This window comes from Nycticebus coucang, chromosome 6 (genome assembly GCF_027406575.1).
Source record: "Nycticebus coucang isolate mNycCou1 chromosome 6, mNycCou1.pri, whole genome shotgun sequence".
NCBI lineage: Eukaryota > Metazoa > Chordata > Mammalia > Primates > Lorisidae > Nycticebus > Nycticebus coucang.
The window spans coordinates 17,045,294-17,066,652 of NC_069785.1; the positions used below are offsets into that span (position 1 = coordinate 17,045,294).

A 21,359-nucleotide genomic window follows, 5' to 3' on the forward strand; every position below is an offset into this window, starting at 1 on the left:
AGGTTTTACAAAGCCAGCTAGAGACTGTGAGCCCAGAAGCAAGCAACTTGGTGGACCCCCATACAGGTCTCACACTCCCTCTGTGACTTAAGTGAGTTCTAACCTCTCCCCACTCCATTTCTTCATCTGTAAAATGAATAGATTGAATGAAATTCTTTGGGGTCCTGGCAGCTCTAAAGTCACTGGTCCCTGGTGCTGGAAACCACCACTCCAAATTCCCTGCTGCATGTGTGGTCTGAGCACTAAACAAAAAAATACCCACTTGCCTTACTACTCAAAGCAATCTACAGATTCAAGGCAATCACCATCAAAATACCAACGACATTCTTCACAGAAATTTAAAACGAATCCTAAAGTTTATATGGAATCATGAAAGATCTGGAATAGCCAAATTCATCCTGAGCAAAAAGAACAAAAAACTAGAGGAATTACCTTCCCTGACTTCAAATTATACAACAGAGCTGTAACCAAAACAGCATGGTGTGGCATGAAAACAAACACATAGAACAATGGAACAGAATAGAGGACCCAGAAATCCACACGTCTACAATGAACTTATCTTTAACAAATGTACCAAGAACATATAGCAGAGAAGGACAGTCCCTTCAATAAATGGTGCTGGAAAAACTGGGTATTCATATGCAGAAGAATGACACCAGACCCTCATCTCTTACCATATATAAAAATCAAATAAAATGTGGATTAAAGACTTAAATCTAAGACCTGAAACTTTGAAAGTACAAACAGGAAGCACTGGAGAAATGCTTCAGAACATTGGTCTGGGCAAGGACTTCTTGGGAAGTAACCCCAAAGCACAGGCAACCAAAACAAAATTAGATAAATGGGATCACGTTGAGCTAAAAACCTTCTGTACAGCAAAGAAAACAATCCACAGAGTGAAGAGACAACACACAGAATGGGAGAAAATAATTGCAAACTATCTAACAAGGCATTAATAACTAGAAGGTATAAGGAACTGGGACAACTCCATTGGGGAAAAAAAAATAAAATCATCTGATTTAAAAATAGGCAAAAGATCTGAATAGACATTTCTCAAAAGAAGACATACAAGTGGCCAATAGATATACAAAAAAATGCTCAATATTGAGGCTGCACCTGTGGTTCAAGAAGTAGGGCACTGGCCCCATATAACTAGAGGTGGCGGGTTCAAACCTGGCCCCAGCCAAAAACTGCATTTTAAATGATCAATATCATTATTCATCAAGGAAATACAAATCAAAACTATAATAAGATGCCATCACACCCCAATAACAAAAGCAGGCAAGGATGTGGAGAAAGGGGAACCCTCATACACTATTGGTGGGAATATAAATTAGTGCAACCACTATGGGGAACAGTATGGAAGTTCCTCAAAAAACTAGAACTATAAAAAAAAAAAAAAAAGAAAAAACCCTAAAACTATTATATGACCAACAATCCCACAGCTGGGTGTATCCAAAGAGGAGTAATTCAGTATATTGAAAACAATTCTGCACTCCCATGTTTATTACAGCACTATTCACAAGAGCCAAGACTTGGAATCAACCTAAGTGTGGGTCAACAAATAAAGGGACAAAAAGAAATTATGGTAGATATACTCGATGGAGTATTACGCAGCCATAAAAAACGAAATCCTGCCATTTGCAATGACATGGATAGAACTCAAGACATTACGTCAAGTGAAATGAGCCAACCACAGAAAGACAACTCTTGCATGTTCTCACTCATCCGTGGGAGCTAAATATTCAAAAACAATTGATGTCATGAAGACAGAGAGTAGAAAATGATGGTTTCCAGAGACTGGGAAGGGAGGGGAAGACAGAGTCAGGGTAGCCGATGACTGTGAAAATTAATGAGTTAGGTTCAATGAACAATATTTGACAGCACAACAAAATGACTACATCAATAACAGGGGTATACATTAAAATAACTAAAAGAGTGGAATTGGAAGGTTCCTAACACAAAGAAATGATAAATGCCTGAGGTGACTGATACCCCAGCTCCCTGATTTAAGACTGCCACCTTAGAGGCCACAATGGAAGGGGGTCAACATAGGTCAAGAGATGCATGGGTTACACATGCTTCTCAAGGCCCCAGGCCCAAAACTAGTGTCAGTTAAATACAACTCAAATGGCAGTTAATGTGTCAATTCACATTGTATGTGTATATCGAAACATCACATGTACCCTATAAACATATACAAATATTATGTACCCACAATAATTAAAAATAAAAACTGTTTTAAAACCCTACATGAGCTATTCTAGCTAACATTGAAATTCTGAAGCAGCAATACTGATAGTGATTGCTGCATATGACCAGGCACAGGGCCCATGCCTATAATCCTAGCACTTTGGGAGGTTCAGACCGAAGGATCGCTTGAGGCCAGAAGTTCAAGACAAGCTTAAGCAATATGGGGAGATTACCATCTTGCAAAAACACTGAAAAATTAGCCAGGCATGGTGGCATATGCCTGTAGCCATGGCTACTCAAGAAGCTGAGGCAGGAGGGTCACTGGAGCCTACAGGTTTGAGATTGCAGTGGCCTGTGGAGATGTCACTGTACTCTAACCCAGGCAACAGAGCAAGACCTTATCTCAAAATAAAATAAAATAAGAAATAAAGAAAAAAGAAAAAATTGTGCACACAATGTGTCAGTAGAAATATTTACTCAAATTATAATTATGTAATATATTTTAATTGATACATGCATTTAAATGTTTATATAAACATTTTAAATTTTTTCATTTGACTTATTACAGAAATCATATAAAAAAACTTTGATGAGAAGAAACAAAGAAATTATTAAATATTCTTCTAGATAGTTCTTTAGTTTCTCAAGTTTTGTGTGTGTTATTTTCAAAAATTATAGCAGGAGTAATACATTACAAATGTTCTAAACATGTGCACAAATGCTTTTACATGTTGCTTTTTCATTGCTAATCGAATTCAACAAGGTGTTGAATGCACATTATTTATTAAATGCTCTGCACGTATTGTTTACTAAAATTGTCATCTCACCAGTTGAAGTTCTTTTATCTTTGTGTAACATAATGCTCTGTTATAATATGCTGCGTAGCTTTTTTTGTCCATCTTGATAGCTGTACTTAAATCTCTAACTGCTAGCTTATACGTCTACAAATAAAGAAATAATTAGGTCAGAAAGGTAATGGACTGATATTTAATTGTAAAATAAATTCTTGATTCTATCAGAGTTCTTGCAACACTCGTTTAACCACTCTGCATTTTCTCTGTAAAGTTACAACATTTAAGCTCATCTTTCACAAAGTTAATTAAGAAGAGCTTCTGATAGGAATGTATTGATGAAGTTCCTCTTACCTGCCAATAAAATTAAATATATCAACAACTTTAGACAATTACCTTATTCCAAAGGTACCTTATTCCTTGCACTCTGGCAAGGAGGAAGTCATACTTACAGATTAAAAAGCAGCAAGCCACATTCATCCAGCAAACATCCACCCAAGCTTGCTCACCTCTACCACTCAGGCTGTCACATCCCATAATCATCTTGTTTTCTACCCAGGTTCCCTTTTGCTTCCTCTTTGATTCTTCTTTGATACCTTATATCATCCATTTCTATAGATAGTAATTTTCACGGAATTAACACGTAATGCAAGGTCTTATCTTTGCTTTAGGGTATTATTTGCAAAATATTTCATATGAAATAGCAACAAAGAAAGGCCAGAAAAGAAAAATCATCTATGCCGTGTAAGGTATCAACAGTGTTGCTCACATTCTTTAACCCAGCGATTTCTTTTTAAGAACCAGTCACAAACTTAGCCACAGTTTTGCTCTTGGCTGGGTGTAACTGTACTGTTTTAAATAGTGGGATAGTGGTTAGGGCACCAGACACATACAATGTGTGATGCCACGGTACTCTACCAAGGATGACATAGTGAGACTCTGTCTCAAAAATAAAAATAAAAATAGTAGAATAGTGAAGTTAATTCAAAACACCCAAATGTTTGACAATAAAGTGATTAAAAATGTGAATAAATTATGGTGAAATATTATGCTGTTAGACAAAGTATATCTTCCAAGATTAAATGTAAAAAGCAGAACACAAGTTGTACAAACGGCATAGAAAATACGTGTTATATATTATCAGGGAAATAAAAGACTGAATAAAAATCCACCAAAAGGTGCTCAGAAATTATCCTTTGATGGTGGGGTAATAATCCTTTATTCCCTTCTATATTTTCCAAATCATCAACAATAAATATATACTACTTTCTTAATAGTAATACGTGTTATTTCAAACATAAATGCCAAAAATAGTCATCATTATTCCGTGAGAAAGTATTAATTGAATTCCTTCTGATGCACTGGGAAAGTACATAGTTCTGACCCTCAGACCCTGGTGATTCTCCTACCACAGAGAAAAAAAAAGAAATGAATCCCCATCTGGCCTCAGAGAATCACCCACTCTGAAATTTCGGGAAGGCAGGCAGAAATGGCCCTACCTTGTTGTAGAATTTCAGAACTCCTCTGCACAGATAGGCACGCACACTCCCAGGATAAATTCTGATAGCCTCATTACAACTCAAGATTGCTTTGGAATATCTGCCCTTTGAACCATAGAAGGCGACTCGGCTCAGATATGCCTGTTCAGGAAAACAAAGAAGGGAAGCAGAAATGATTGTTTTAGGAAAGGCATCGATTCTACCAAAATATACGGTACTTTGAACAAATCTGTGCCACCCCAAAACAGCATTAAAATATAGAGGGTTTTTTCACTCTAAAAAAGAGGGAAAATTTTTTAGGAAAAAAGCCAAACATATAGAATAATAGAAAAAACAGTGCAATGAGCATCTGGATTGAATGAACACCTGGAATAAATGACTATTGATATTTTATCCTATCTGCTTCATCTATTTTTTTTCTGAACTATCTGAAAACAAGTTGTGGACATCATAATACTTCACCCCATGTCCTCCAATACGCATGTTCTATGAAAAAAAAGACATCCTCCCACCACCATACTATGTGACCACCATCATATATGCAAGAAAATTAACAATAAAATTATCTAAGCTAAACTAAAATATTCTAATACTTAGTCTACGTTGAAATTTCATAGACTTTTAAAATCATGATCCAGTCAAGCCCCACCTATTGAATTTTGTGCTTTATCTTTAGTGTAAAAGCAAGAACCGGGGTAATGCCAAAACAATAAAATCATTAATACTTTGACATACACGGTATACCTGATGGAAATAATGCCTTTTGTTCAAGGGGAATTAAAGATATCTGGATTATCAAAATACAGTTAGTTGAAAAGTAGGTATAAGTAACTGGTTATTAAAAATTTAGTAACAATAGCATATAAAGGATTTAATAGTTTTACCAAAATCAACACACTCTCCAATTCACTAAAATCGTGTATTTAAATACCTGGTAATGTTTGGGATTAAGGGTAATTGCACGGTTAAAATCCAAGATCGAGTTATCCTTGTGGAGTTTTACTTTACAAAGCCCTCGTTGGTAAAAGCATTCTGCTAATTCTGGATTTGCTTTGACAGCTTTTGTAAAAGAATCAATAGCCTAGAAGAGTATATTGTTAAAATATGCAAACCGTTTAGTCATAAGAATGAATATGCTATCTTAAAATGTTGACAAAACATGTAACAAGTGTTGAAAAGTTTCACCCTGTGTTTTAATAGTTTTAAATACATTTCTCCCAATGAACCTTGTGGATCAAACAAAAGTAATATTTAGGAACAGATAATACTAAATAATAACAAATAATAAACAAACAATAAATCATTTAAGGTTTGTGATTATAATTAAAAGCCTAATTCCCAAACTAATGTCTACATAACCCACGTTGTTAGATTATCATATTTGGGGGCTATAATTTTAATCATTATTTTTCAGATTTTATAAGAAATCACAACCGGCACATTTATTTTCATGAAGATCCAAGAACTAAAATAGATACGTGCTTATGAAATTTCAGAACAATGGAACACTAAAATTTTTTTCCCAACATGGTAAAGCAAAGGTGAGTTTGCTCTAGTTGTTCAAAAGGACTAAGCACTTGTGAAATATTTGTAAGTCAGTTTACATTTACTGGTGTTTCTTAATGGAACAAGTAATCAGATGGAGCTCTTTTTGTATGTGCTAGAAACACAAGTTTAAGACATTGTCCACCCCAAGAATATGAAAGTTAGAGCCAATGCATGTGTGTCTGGTGTGGGGGGCGGGGTAAGATGGAGTTGCAGAATATCCGGCATTAGCCACTGGATGGCATCAACTATTGTACCTATTTATCATATCAGCGGCAATTTTGAAGTGAGGAATTGTGTAAAATAGCCATAGACCAGATAAACACATAATAATTCAACCATCTGTTTTTCAGTGAATCTGGCCATCTTAACAACCAGTTTCAAGGTGATTTGAATTGTTTAATTATCAGTAAGAGATGCCCAAGAGTGTCTTAATTGTTTTCCATCTATTCTACATTACACTTGCCATTGAATAAGTAGACTCATATAGTAACGTGATGGAATTATTTTGCCATAATGAATTCCTTCAGTTAGATGTATCGGTTTGGTGGGAAACACACGTTAGTCTTTGGAATATTGTTGACAGCCAAACATCAACTAAAATGAGCTGATTAAATGAAACGATGTCATAAGTACTGCAGGGTTCACACTGCTTGTAGTAAGCCAAGCTTTACAAGAAGTGCTAGATGAGCCACTCCCTGTACAGGCAGCCTTCAGAATACAAGAGGTCTATTTCTAAAATCGCAAATAACCTATGCTACTACATACACAAAGTAAAGCCACAGAATACCATTTGCAAGTTGCCTTCCTCCATGTAACAGAGACCCAAGTGATACAGACAGTCTGCTGAGACGGCTGTGGCATTTGGTCCTTTATCAGAGTGTGAAAAAGCATCCAACGCCTTCTTAAATATTTTCATAGCTTCCTATTTAAAAAAGAGAGGGTTATAACTAATTGATCACAACCAGTTACAGACTCCTTTGTTCCTTCTTCATTCACACTGTTTCACTTGACAAGAAAAAAAAAAAAGGGAGGGAGAACGTTTCTACCAATATTTATTTAACACCACAGCCTTAAGTATTAAAAGAAATGCGAGCACGCACTTCTCTCATTTCAGCCAGGAACACCAGACCCGGATCTTGTTAGTACAGGAGCAGAAAAGGACCCAGAATGTAGTCTAACCACCCCGAGTCCCACCAGGTCCCTGTCCCACAAGCCAGTACACACGGGGGCTTATACACATGGATCATTTCTAAATTCTAAAGGCTACTTTCTTGTAGTCATAAGTCAGACTTAAATTTGTGAACTAATTTACTGCCAATCGCCTGAGAATTTTCCTGCATGGAATATGGGGAGATCAGCAGAAGAGCCCCACTGATAAAACCTGATGCAATTTTCATGCATCTTCATTTTGTCCTGCTGTGCTCTTCATGGGCTTCCACTGACACCAGAAAATAAATTACCATCAAAAACCACCCATTTAAATTTGGTCAAAATAGTTGAAACTCATTAATGAAAAAAAAAACAATTTTCCAGAGAGAAATGCCACTCAATAATTAACCATTTTATGTGTTTATATAGGAATATGAACGCTTATTACTAGTTGTCTCAGTTTCTTAGTGGTGTTAAATTTGTGAAAGAAACAATGAGATTCAGCGTGGAAATGCTAAAGGTCTTTCACTGCCGTCCTTCAGCGTCTCCTTCCACTCCACGTGCCTCCCGTCCTCATTCAGCACATGACCTTACCATGAAAAACCCCATCATCCTCTCAGTCTCCCTCCTTTTTCTTCTCAGGGTCTCCAGAGAGCCACCCATTTTCACCTTTTTTCTCCTCTTCCTTCCTTCTCCTTTGCAGATTTGTGTCTTTGACCCCACGTCCTTCTGCCCCTCCCTGAGCACAGTCTGTTATTTCCTTTCTTGTTCAGATCTCTGGATTTGTCTCCCTTCAGTGGTTGTCTCCTTGAGTCCACAGCAGCATGCGTCTCTCAAGCTTTCCATCCCACCTGAATGTAAATGAATGCGTCTCTGCTTCCTCCTGCTCCCCCAGCTCTCTCTCCTTCCCTACTCCACAGAGCCTCCCCAGGAGAAGCCCAGGGGCCCGCAGAACAGGCACACTCGTGTTCTGAGCACAGGACAGTGGCTGCTGTGTGAGCCAAAGTTTGAAAGGTACAACGGCGCTGCTATAATTCAAGGGGAAAAAATGTAAAATTACATGCTCCGAACCAGGATAATGACATAGAAAGAAAGGAAGTGGATTTGAGAGATATTTGGAAAGTAGAACCAAGAGATCATCACCATTGATGGGTGGAAGAGAGCAGCCAAAAGCGACATCGGGTGTCCAGCCAGAGCTCCAGGCACCAGAGTTGGGGAGGTTAAAACAAACATAAAAGAGAATTCCTCAAAGCCAGAAGAAAGGGACGCTTCAAAGAAGGATGAAAGTAGACAGTGATCCACATGGAGAAATGACCACTGACTCTGTAAGAAGGAAGTCATTCAAAGATACTTTATTAAATCTAACTAGACCCATTAGCATCGAGGTGTGATAAGAAAACCATTTAGGAAATAGATAGCTGAAAGAAAATACCCAAATCTCTCTTGCAATTATGCATATTTAAGGTATTATACTTTGTTCCTAAGAAATTATTAAAAGATAAACAAAGTTCAAGGAACATAAAGTTCTTTTTACTGCTTAGGAGGTTACCCCTTGTTCTCAGGAATACAGTATTATTTCACTTCAGACTTTCCTATTCATACTTGCAACGTTTTAAATAGTAACAACTAAAATAGAAATGAAACAAAAAGAACAGAGGAGAAAATTGAATAAGATAATTTTTTTTATTGTTAAATCATAGCTGTGTACCTTAGTGCAATCAAGGGGTACAATGTGCTGGTTTCATATACAATCTGAAATATTCTCATCAAACTGTTCAACGTAGCCTTCATGGCATTTTCTTAGTTATTGTATGTAGACATTTGTATTCTGCCTTTAGTAAGTTTCACCTGTACCCATTCTAAGATGCACCATAGGTGCGGACCCACCCATTACCCTACCTCCACCCTAACCTCCACCCTCTCTTCCCATTCCTTGGCCCTTTCCTCATGAAGGCTATAACCCAACTATAGCACAAGACAAATTTCTAAATTAAAACCCTTAATAGTGAGTAGGGTGCCAGCCCCATATACCAAGGGTGGCGGGTTCAAACCCGGCCCCAGCCAAACTGCAACAACAAAAAAAATAGCCAGGCGTTTTGGCAGGCACCTATAGTCCCAGCTACTTGGGAGGCTGAGGCAAGAGAATTGCTTAAGCCCAAGAGCTGGAGGTTGCTGTGAGCTATGACGCTACAGCACTCTACCCAGGGCTACAAAGTAAAACTCTGTCTCTGAAAAAAAAAAAAGCAAACAGTGATAAAGAGACTTTAAAAGAGACAATGAAAAAGAAGGACATGTATTAAACACACAATGTAAGAGGAAGGGAGGAAAGAAGAGAACGAGAGAGAAAGAAGAAACCAGATGATAAAAAATATCCAGACAGAAGAAAAATCACCAAATCACCAAATTTTTCAAGTGAAACAAAGATATCAGAATGGATTTTTTTTTTTTTAAAGATGTAGTATTTTTTTTTTTTGGCCGGGGCTGGGTTTGAACCCGCCACCTCTGGCATATGGGACCAGCGCCCTACTCCTTGAGCCACAGGTGCCGCCCCAGAATGGATTTTTTAAAATCCTATTATAAGAGATAAATCTGGAGCTTAGAATACAGAAAAATTAAAAGTAAAAGGATGGAGAAGGTCCAGCTAAGAAATACTAGTTGAAATAGAGTAGATATAATATCAGACAAAGCAAGCATCAAGACAAAAATTATTATTCAAGATAGAAAGGGTCACTATGTAAGGATAAAATGTTCAATTCTTCAGGAAAGCATAACAACTCTAAAGATATGTATCTATAACTGATACATCAAAAACTGAAAGAACTACAGAGAGAATTTGACATCCAACATCATAATGTGGGATTTTAACATACTGCAGTTAATCAAAAGCCAACACAAAGGCAATTACAAGACAATCCACATGTCGTGAGATGCTTTGCAGCACACAACCCAGGGTTAGTAGACAGCATTCATTCTTTAAATGCCCAAATCAATAAGAACAAGAAAAACAAACAAACAAAAGGTGTGCAGGAAATTGAAAGAACCAGGAAATATGAGTGGCTGATAAACACACAAAAATGTTAAACCTGAGAAATGTGAATTAGGATCCCATTGAGATGACAGTTTTCATTCACCACATTAGTAAAAGTAAAGTCTAATCATAGCAATTATGGTAGAAGATGCAAATCAACAACACTCACATCCTGCAGGCGGGAGGACAAATCTGTGGCACCATATGAAAGGATGTGTCCTTTCCTTGAAGGTCAAACATTCACACTTTATATACAAGCAATTCCTCTCCCGGAAATATATCCTGGAAGACTATGCCACATATTAACAGAAGGCATGAAAAAGGATATTTAGGACAGTCTATTCTTCAGAGGAAAAAGAAAGAAGAAATAACTCAAGTGTTAGTTAACAGAAAAATAAATAAATAAGTAAATAACTAATATAATTTAGCTCTGTAAAAAATATTTAAAGTGTCATACCAAGCACAATCTATAAAGTTCATTAATTTAGTAAATTACTTAGAGCACTTTTCACCTTGATTCTCTTGGCCTTCATCTGGGCTTTTGCTAACAGAGCATACATGGTGATGTCGGGTCTGCTCAAAGTGGTCCCATCCAACACCTGCAGGGCCTTTTCATGGTTTTCACAAAATGAATAAATAAGTGCTTTCTGTACAGGACTCAACTCGAGAAGACCTTAAAGGAAAGGAGCATTTACCAACATCCTTGCCAAGTGTCAAGAGTTTAGGATACAATTACTTTAAGGCAGTCAAACAATTCAATATTTTTTCTTTATGATATGAAATAACAAATCAATAGCATACCAAAATTGATTTACTACCAGCAAAGAGTAAGACATTCCAATTAGGAACAACAAAAAAATATTATAAGCCCGATATTTCCTATAATAATTTCACTCAAAAAATTTCACTGTTATGAATCATTGTACTAATTGATGACATACACATGAATCTGAAGCTTCAAAATCTAACTTTGACTTCCAAGTGAACTTGTCATGCTATCTATACATAACTACTAAAAAGGATATAAAAAATTTAAAGAGAAATTTCTTAAGTTAAAATAATTATAATTTCACATTAATTATACTTACCTTTGTCCATCTCTGCTACTTGATAAATAGTAAACTTTGCAAGCTCATAACATTTCATCATAAGAAGGTATTGGCCTCTGGGGGGAAAAAACAGCTTTTGATTCTAAGCAGTTAAATACGATTTTTCCAAAATAAAGTTTCTTATAAACAGCTACTTAAAATATTACAGTTATAATACATTCATTCACATTTACACATGTATGCATAAAAAACAATGTGAAAATTGTAGATATTTATATAGTCTAAATCAGTGGTTCTCAACCTTCCTAATGCCGCCACCCTTTAATACAGTTCCTCATGTTGTGGTGACCCCCAACCATAAAATTATTTTTGTTACTACTGTGTAACTGTAATTTTTGCTACTGTTATGAATCATAATGTAATAACCTGATATTAGGCAGCCACCCCTGTGAAAGGGTCCTTTGATCCCCAAAGAGGTTGCAACCCACAAGTTGAAAACCCGTCTAAACAGACAAATAAGCATAGAGATATGATAGAAAAACAATTTAGGAAATATACTGCTGAAAGGAAAACATCCAAATATCTTTTTGTATCTACGCATATTTAAAATATTATACTTTGTTGCTAAAAGTTATTAAAAGACAAAGTTCAAGGAACATAAAAGAGGGGGAGTTAGTTACACAAATAAAAAAAATATGGTTCAAGAGTTAAAAGGACAAAGCCCCCTATCAGAAAGCATTGTTCTATTCCATGTTCCCAGGCCTGTATCCTATAGATAGTATATTCTTGATGGTAATAACTAATAAATTGCAAAAGGTCTCTTTATAGCAAGCTGTATTAAATTTGAAATACAATTCGATGTATTACTTTCTTTTTTTTTTTTTCACTGAATTAGCTGAAAGCTAACTCTTCAAAATGCTGCTTACTCTCAAGAGGTGTGTGGTAACTATGTAACTAGTAACCAAGAAAGGCCTCCAAGAACTTTCTTACTAAACAGTTGTGTTTTGACACAAGAGCAGAGCACAGGAAAAGACCTGGCGCCTCAGATTAACAAACTGGCTTGCTGGTTGGGAAAGTAAACGTAAAACACAGAGGCCAGATCAAGGATCAAGAGAGAACTAAAGATCCCCACAACTCTCAGGAATGCCAAGTTATCCCAAGATTTTCTAGGTTCCTACCTTATTATATACAATTGGATTCCATCTGGCTGCAGGTGGATAGCACGAGATAACTCCTTTACTGAACTTTTCAATCTATGCATCTGTGGAGTGAGAAACAGAAACGTAGCTCCTACTACAGGGTATTAATTGATTCCTTTTGATGTATTTCCCCTTCCACATTTCACTGCAAAAATTTTGCAGGAACCACTCCCAATACACACGTCTTTCTTAAGAATCAACAAAATCAGAATAGGGAAAAGATATTTGCATATTTTGAATCAGACAAAAGCTTGATAACTAGGATCTATAGAGAACTCAAATTAATCCACATGAAAAAAGCTAACAGTCCCAAATATCAATGGACAAGAGACATGAATAGAACCTTCTCTAAAGCAGACAAATGGCTAGCAAACATGTGGACAAAAATGCTCATCATCCCTAATTATTAAAGAAATGCAAATCAAAACCACCCTGAGATACCATCTAAGCCCAGCAAGAATGGCCCACATCACAAAAACTCAAAACTGCAGATGCTGGTGTGGATGTGGAGAGAAGGGAACACCTTTACACTGCTGGTGGGACTGCAAACTAATACTTTTTTGGAAGGAAGTACAGAGAAACCTCAAAGCACTCAAGCTAGACCTCCCATTTGATCCTGCAATCCCATTACTGGGCATCTACCCAGAAGGAAAAAAATCCTTTTATCATAAGGACACTTGCACTAGACTGTTTATCACAGCTCAATTTACAATCGCCAAAATCTGGAAACAGCCTAAATGCCCCCCAACCCAGGAAAGGATTAAGAAGCTGTGGTATATGTACACCATGGAATACTATTCAGCCATTTAAAAAAAATGGAGACTTTACAGCCTTTGTATTAACCTGGATGGAAGTGGAGGACATTATTCTTAGTAAAGCATCACAGGAATGGAGAAGCATGAATCCTATGTACTCAATTTTAATATGAGGACGATTAATGACACAGTGGGGAGAGGGGAGAGCAGAGAGAGAGAAAGAAGGAGGGAGGAAGGTGGGGGTCTCCGTGTGTGCCACATCTTTTGGGGGCAGGACGCAATTATAAGAGGGACTTTACCTAACAAATGCAATCAGTGTAACCTGGTTTCTAGTACCCTCAATGAATCCCTAACAATTAAAAAAAAAAAAAAGTTTATGATGGGTGTTTTCTTTTCAGTTACCTTTAATTTCAAAGAATGATTATACATACCCAAACATACATAATATTATATAAATGTGATTATATCGGACATTCTTGTTAGTGTTGCGTTTTCCATTTTTCTTTTCTTTTCTTTTTTTTTTTTTTTTTGGGCCAGGGCTGGGTTTGAACCCACCACCTCCAGCATATGGGACCGGTGCCCTACTCCTTGAGCCACAGGTGCCACCAACGCGTTTTTCATTTTTCATTTAGTTTTCCAGTGTTTCTCCCTAAACCATAAAATCTTTTTCACCAAACTATGTTAATCTGAATTAGGTGTGCCAATTTGGGGACAAAAATCAACTGCCCTCGGAAATACTACAAAAGCAGCACTCCACACAGCAAAATTAACCTGAGACAACAACCGACCCTTCCTCTTACTACAATGACATGATGATACAAAGAGGAGAATGGACAAAACCAACGTGTGCATGGCATGGGCAGTCCCTGCGGAAATAGCACAGGGACTTCTAAGAGGGAACCCCAGAGGAGGAAGTTGTAGATTTGTTTAATGAAACTGGAGAATTTCTGTGGAACTTCAGGCCTGCTGCCTGGCAAGCTGACCCTACTCAGGTTGGCAAAAGTGATAAATTGTCTAGTTCTTATCTCTATACCTGCTGCACTAAAGATAGATATCTATGCAGTAAGGACACTCTTGTTTGGAAGAGATGGAGGCCTATTCTCTCATCTCTACACGCTCCCCGCAGTTAGAGCTCTACCTGTCAGCCTGAGATCAGATTCACTCCGGAGGTTGGATACACAGCAGGGGCATTTTTCTATACACATATAAACAAAGGTCACTTTTTAATTGTCTTATTTACATGGAATCATATTGTATGCACATTCTTTTCTGAATCTTGCTATTCTTACTTAAAAATATCTCATGGAAATCCCTCCAAATCAGCCTGCATAGTTCTATTTACTCTTTCATTTATTTACTTTTTTTATTTTTATTTTTTGAGACAGAGTCTCACTATGTCACCCTCAGTAGAGTGATATGGTGTCACAGCTCACAGCAATCTATCTCTTGGACTTAAGCGATTCTCTTGCCTCAGCCTCCCAAGTAGGTGGGACTACAGGCGTCCGCCACAACGCCCAGCTATTTTTTTGTCACAGTTGTCATTGTTGTTTAGCTGGCCCGGCCGGGTTTGAACCCATCTACCTTGGTGTATGTGGCTGATGCCCTGCCCACTGAGCTACGGACGCCGAGCCTATTCTTTTATTTATTCACTCTGCCATATTCTAGGGTGTGAAAATACACCACAAGTTATTCACTATGACAGTGTAAAGATTTTTGCTTCTCAGACCAGTCTTTGAATACATGGATATATCCTTACATCCCGCTGTCAGTCTGGTGCTTTGGTTTCTATGTGTGCCCAGGGGAAACTCCAGCTTCTCCAGATGGTCTCAGCTTCATCATCAGGGTTAGGTTAAGCAAAGAAGCCACAGACTAGCCATCCCTTCCGCAACAGAGTCGAGAACAGTCTTCATCTGGGACAACACTGAAGCCGCCCAGGGCCTTCCATCTCTCTCCCCATCAGGGAGAGGACTCTGCTGGGGACTCTGCTGGGGACTCCAGTCACACTGGGTCTTGAGATGCACACTGGAGAGTGGAGCCTCCAGGCCACCCCCAGTGAGTATGTGGTATAAGCATGAAATAAACTTTTGCCCATGATCATATCAATGTATACAGTTATGATTTAATAAAAAATAAATAAATAAATAAAAATAAAATCAGCACATTGTACCCCCCCAAAAAATAAATTAATTAATTAATTAAATTAAATAAAAAAATAAAAAGAAAAAAAAAAACTTTTGTTGTTTTAAGACGCATGGTGATTTTGAAGTGTTTTAGCTCAGAATAAGGTAAACTGAAACCAGTATAGCCAGAGGACTTGTAGGGGACAAGGGTGGAGAGGTAATGCAGAGCCGGCTCCTGGGGGCTCCTGGAAGCCTTTGGCTTTTGTAAGATTTGGCTTTTAATCTAAATACAAAAGGAAGTTGTTGAGAGGATTTAAGCAAAGAAGTGAAATAATCTGGCTTAAGTTTTAGAAGGATAACTACGCTGCTGTGTTGAAAACCCAAAGAAAGTGCTAATGAACAGAAGCAAAAAGACCGGGATTACTGCTGCAGTGATCCTAGTGAGAAGGGGCAGTGTCGTCCTGCACGGGGCAGTTAGCGGGAAAGTGCTGGAATGGTGGGTACCCTTCTCCTCTGCGGGGCAGAGACAAGAGTTGACGGTGTTCTCTGAGGAAAGGCAGATTTGCTTGGAGTAGAAGATGACTTTTACGATTTTGAATTTGTTATACTAAAAACATACTACATCTTCAAAGTTTAACTAACTTATACAACTTGTTAAAAAAAAGAAAGTCTGAACTGTCAAGGTCACCTTCTGTGCCTGGATCCCATTCTATGAACCCACTCACTCACCTGCGTGTGCGCGCGCGCACACACACACACACTGTGCCAGAGACTCAATGTCAATAGTAACTATCGCTAGAGAATGAAAATGCAGATAAGTTTTCAATTTATTCTTATTCATACTCATATATTACCTTCAATAAATATATAATGCTTTTGTAATAAGGAACAAAAACAAACAGGTATTGTTTTAAAATGTTAAAAACATCAAAATGCACATGTCATAAGTAGAGACTTCATAAATGGATAATTAAAGTAACTACATCTGCTTAACATTTCTTACTTATAAAGGCATTAATCCCTATGATTAGCTACAGAAAATAACAAATTAATATATTACAAATTATAGTAAGCAAATATCCCCAAAACTAAAACCTTTTTTTTAAAGAATCAAGGTTCTCAAACTTTAAATACCTTTGAAAAGGCTTCTGCTCTACAAAGATAGCTTTGAATATATGAAGGATCAAGTTTAATAGCCTCAGAAAATTGATAAATGGCCTCAGTGTAGTTATCCAGGTACAGCAGATGTATGAGGCCAATATTATTATAAGCCAAAACAATAGTTCTAAATAGAATGGAGAAGGAAACTCTGGTTAAACACTTTTAATTATTCCAAATGTTCTCCAGGTGTGAATTAACTCCATGAAATACGTACATCAATATATAAGTTAGTTAACTATTCTATATTCAAAATTATAAATACCTTTATAAAATTTTTGGTAGGGAATTAACATCTGTAGTGTTTGTGCTAGAAACAGAATTCCTGAAGTCTCCTTGACTATTAGCAAAACACTACTCTTCCTTGACTTAATCTTGAGCTGATGTAAATTGTACATGTTTCATTTTCCTCAACTCAAAAGTCTTTGCCTCAGTCTGTGTTATATTGGTGATGAGAAACAGAGAGAAAGAGTAATATTCAAGAGTTTGGTGGCTTGGGTTGAAAATCCTTCCCACATAGGTACTAACATAGCTGCTTTTCTGTATCAAATAAACATTGTTTTTCTCTCTTAGAGTCAAATGATTTTCAGCATAGAAATGACCTTTGAAATACTTTATCTCAAGATGAGAAAGCCACCCATTCCATGGCCTAACCTTACCAAAGCCCCGTCCCTTTGCCTAGACACCAGAGTTCCCACCAGCCACTTTCTGACTTTTTGCAACTGAAACTCTTTTCTTTTCCTTCCTGGCTCAAAAATGGCCAAAAGAAAACCATTGCAGTCATGACAGAGTGACGCTCCATGACTTTGCCGTGTCAAGGTCAAGGTTGACCTTGGAGGAGCTAAGGAAACCGTCTGCTGACTGGCATGGAATTGGCGTGATTAGTTACTCTTCTGACACATTCCGTTTTAATAAATGCTTCATCGAAAAGAAGGGGAATTATTTAATTAAATTCTGTGATTTACAGCTTGGCTTTTTTGACTAGCATGTTTAACTTTTGATATGTTTTTTTCCCCTGAACTTTATGGGCTAACGGTATTGACTTTTTTCTTTTGCTTTACTAAATAAAATGAAGTCAGAAGTTCTAAATAAACTAGAAAGTTTCCCCTTGAGATGTATACAGAATTGAGATGACAAGGACAATATTTTGTCATTATTTTAAAACTTTATGATGGTTTTCTAAGACCTCCAAAAGCTCTGGCCGAGCACCCCCAAATTAACAAAATTTGTAAAAGCAAACAGGTGTTTGAAACAGGTATTATTTTAGAAGTAGTATTCTAATTCTAAGAGGACTTTATATAATTGTCTCGTTTTCCACTAGGTTATCAGTGGCAAGAGAAAAAACACTTTTTCTTCCATTTTGTTTTTTTTTATTTTATACAAAAGTAAAATAATAAGTATGAGAAGGAAAACATACCTTTCTAGAGAAATAACAGTTTCAAAGTCACAAATTGCCAGAAACCAAAGTTTTTGGTTTGCATATACTATGCCCCGATGTAGAAAACAACTAAGATTTTCATAGCCATCATTTATGAGAACTAAAAAAAAAAAAAAACAATGAAAATGTATATCTTATTAAGCTTCTGAGTGACCACATCTGGGTTATATTTTTGTCTATAGCCTTCCTACTGCTTATTCTTATTTTTTTTAACATTACATAAAGTAGAACATATCTATGATTTTTTTCTATTGTTTTTGTTTGGTGAGTAAAAAATAGTATTGTACATAAAAATGTATTTGCTTGTTAGTAACGATGTGGCTAGGGTTTGCAAGCTCATCAGAGCTGGAAGAAATCCTCATGGTGACGTAGTCTAGCCCACTCACTTTACAGATGAGGAGATTGAAGTCCAAAGGGGCTCAGTACATTGACCATGGTCATAATGCAAGTGAATGGGTTAGACTGGCCTAGAATATAACTCCCATCATCACAGCATGACTTCCCTTAATGGCCTGTTATTATAAAAAAAAAAAAACATTGTTGCTGGCCAAGGCATGGGTACTAGTCCAGATCAGGGCAGAAGGCCGAGATCTGAACACACACAAGCCAGGATGGGCAGCTGTGAAGAGGCTACATCAAGGCACGCAGAACTTGGAATTAAGGCAGATGACTTGACGACACACGTCCCAAATAACAGGAGCAAAGGGTAAAAGGAACGTGCTCTTCGTACTCCAGATATATGACTCCCGTCAGTAACCAATCTTGATGTCATCTCATGTTTCTCCCTTGTTGATCGCCTCTTCATTTTCAAAAGTATGCCAGTGAATTAGATGTGTTAGCCACAAGGCTTTTGTTTTGTTCTTGTTTTGTTTATTAGAGATGGGGGTCTCATTCTGTCACCTTGGCTGGGGAGCAGTGGCACAGTCATAGCTCACCAAAACCTCAAACTCCTGGGCTCAGTCGAACCTCCTGACTCAGCCTCCGAAGTCATTGGATTGGTTTTCCACAAGTTTTGACACATATCTTCAAAGCTTCTCAAGGCTAGTCTGGCTTAGGAGGGAAAGTTTCACCAAAAATGTGCATAATATTCATAGTCTGGGACACAAATATTCATGGAACTAGATTTAGGGAAGTACACCTAGTCTAAGCAATAATCATACAAATTAAGTAAATACAGTTATGCATCACTTAACAATGGGGATACATTCTGAAAAATGCATTGGTAGGCAATTTTGTCATTGTGCAAATATATTTTTATATAAACATAGATAGTAATATGCATTTTTATTTATATGTATTGTTCTTATGGAAAACCGAATGTTCCATTACCAAAACTGAATATCAATCATTTCCCCTACTTTGTCTTCAATGCCAGTTTCAAATGCCACGTATTGGGTTTCTATATATGCTTCATTATAATCTTATGGGATCACCATCTTATATAAAATCTGGTTTGGACCAAAACATTGTCTTCAAGGGATTACAGTCACACAATGCTGACTGCTTAGCTCACAACATGATTGGCTGGCAAGGAAAAAGCTACAGTTTTGATGGTTGCTTTAGAAAAATAGAAAAATTATTTTTAAGGAAAAAGATATTAGAGTTACTTAACTTCTCTGTGGTTTGGTTTTCTTATCAGTAAAATATAGATGAAAATAGCACCTGCCTCATTGCATTGTTCTGGATGTTAACTGACACCCAACACAGATAGCGCTTAGACTGGTGGTTGGCAAGTAGTGAAATGCCCAACACCTGTTATATGTTATTACCTTAGAAAAATACCTTGAGGGTCGTCTTTAGTTCTAGATAACGAAACTGATTAGGCTAGCCTAGAGGAAAGGACAGAGGCCAAAATCAAGCTTTTCTGCTTTGAATAATTAAATGAGAATTTCAAATTGTCATGTGAAGACTGGAAAGGGAGAAGGGGAAGTGAGAAGCCCAGAACTTGGAGAAGAAAGAACAAGGAGCAAGAAGCCTTTTGCGAAGGGCCAGGGATAAAGGGATTTGGCCAGACGGTAGATGGACAGGGCTGGCGGTGCTGGGTGACCTTACAGGGAAGAGGGCGTTTGATCTTCACATTTAAGCTGTTGGTGATAAATTTATCCTCTGAACTCTAAAACATTCAGTAACCAATTATTGCACAACATGCCTGGGCTGATGTTACACTGACAGGAAGGAAAGGCCTGGGGGAAAGCAAAGCAGACAGAACAGTGGCCACAAGAAGCAGGTGGGTGAGCAGGGAATCTAACCAAGAGCAGAAAGCAGACATGAAGTTGACGAGAGAATTGAACAGGGATCCTTAGGTGTCTTTCCCAAGAATCTTCTGGGAGGGCACTAAACTCTTTTCTGGGGTTCGAGTTATTGTATTTGAATATTAGTGGGAAGGGTGACCTCAGAAGGCAAGTAGACTCAGAGATAATCATCTCAGGTAACAAATATCTTAGGTTTCCTTCCCCACTAAGACTCTCGTTCTCTCTTAATCTCTAAATAGAGTGATGGGATTCCATAACCTTGCACCTGGGTAAATGCAGCCATGTTTGGAGTGCTGGGCTCTGGCTAAATTTTGTCAGCAGGATAAGCTCATTCCCTACATTGGAAATTGTTTATTAGGGGCTTATCCCATGCCCAGTGTTGGGCACTAATGCAAGCCAGGAATACACTGATTGTGGGTAAGGTAGAGTGATCATTTTTAACTGTTGGCACCCACTAGCTACTGAGGATTCTCAAAGCCTATTTCTGGTTAAAGGATCACAAACTGAATTGACAAATTTATCCATTTGACTATGGAGTGGGACACAGCCCACCCAGACAGTGTGCCACCATTTTAGCAAACTGACTAGGAAATAGACCTAGGTTTCCAGAAAAATCCTAAGAACTCAATATACAGAAAGAGAGCTTTCTTTGAAATCACATTCTCCCCTTAAAGCTACCACTACTCTCTCTCTCTCTTAAAGGGCATATTAGGAACACTTCTAGCTAAACCATTATAGTTTATAAGTACACAGTGTATGAATTAATATACTGTGTATGATATAACATACTGTATGGATATGCAATATATCTAAATGTATAAACATCCATGATATGTGTTGATATACATATTAGTATGTAATAATACATGTACTACATTAGTGATCCCACACTAGTATTCCTCACTATGAAACTAAGCTGCTGAATTTCAGGTCAGATTCCCATTTAGGTGCAGTTGAAGGCAACGTACCTGAAACGCTATAATCCTGTAGCGCTCTGAGAGGGTTACATTTCCTAAATGAACAAGCTCGATAATACAATGCTAACCAGTTATTTGGATCTAAGTGAATTGCAAAAGAAAAGTCTTGAGTTGCTTGCATATAAAGATTCCGTTTATAATATGCTCTCCCTCGATATATCCTAGGGGGAAAAAAAAATCTATTTTAACCTGTGCTGCAAAAT

The 21,359-nt window shown here is 37.4% G+C and overlaps 1 protein-coding gene across 1 annotated transcript in view; it reads right to left on the reverse strand.

Annotated features, from left to right (window-relative positions):
* Positions 1-21,359, reverse strand: part of TTC6 (tetratricopeptide repeat domain 6) — a 173,603-nt gene that overhangs the window by 24,715 nt on the left and 127,529 nt on the right. The window contains exons 16-25 of the mRNA XM_053595919.1: positions 21,148-21,317; positions 17,907-18,027; positions 16,466-16,616; positions 12,436-12,518; positions 11,297-11,373; positions 10,721-10,881; positions 6,819-6,953; positions 5,415-5,564; positions 4,484-4,624; positions 3,021-3,134 (exon numbers count right to left, since the gene is read on the reverse strand). Coding sequence (XP_053451894.1) covers positions 3,021-3,134; positions 4,484-4,624; positions 5,415-5,564; positions 6,819-6,953; positions 10,721-10,881; positions 11,297-11,373; positions 12,436-12,518; positions 16,466-16,616; positions 17,907-18,027; positions 21,148-21,317 — 1,303 coding nt within the window. The remainder of the gene's footprint in view (positions 1-3,020; positions 3,135-4,483; positions 4,625-5,414; positions 5,565-6,818; positions 6,954-10,720; positions 10,882-11,296; positions 11,374-12,435; positions 12,519-16,465; positions 16,617-17,906; positions 18,028-21,147; positions 21,318-21,359) is intronic.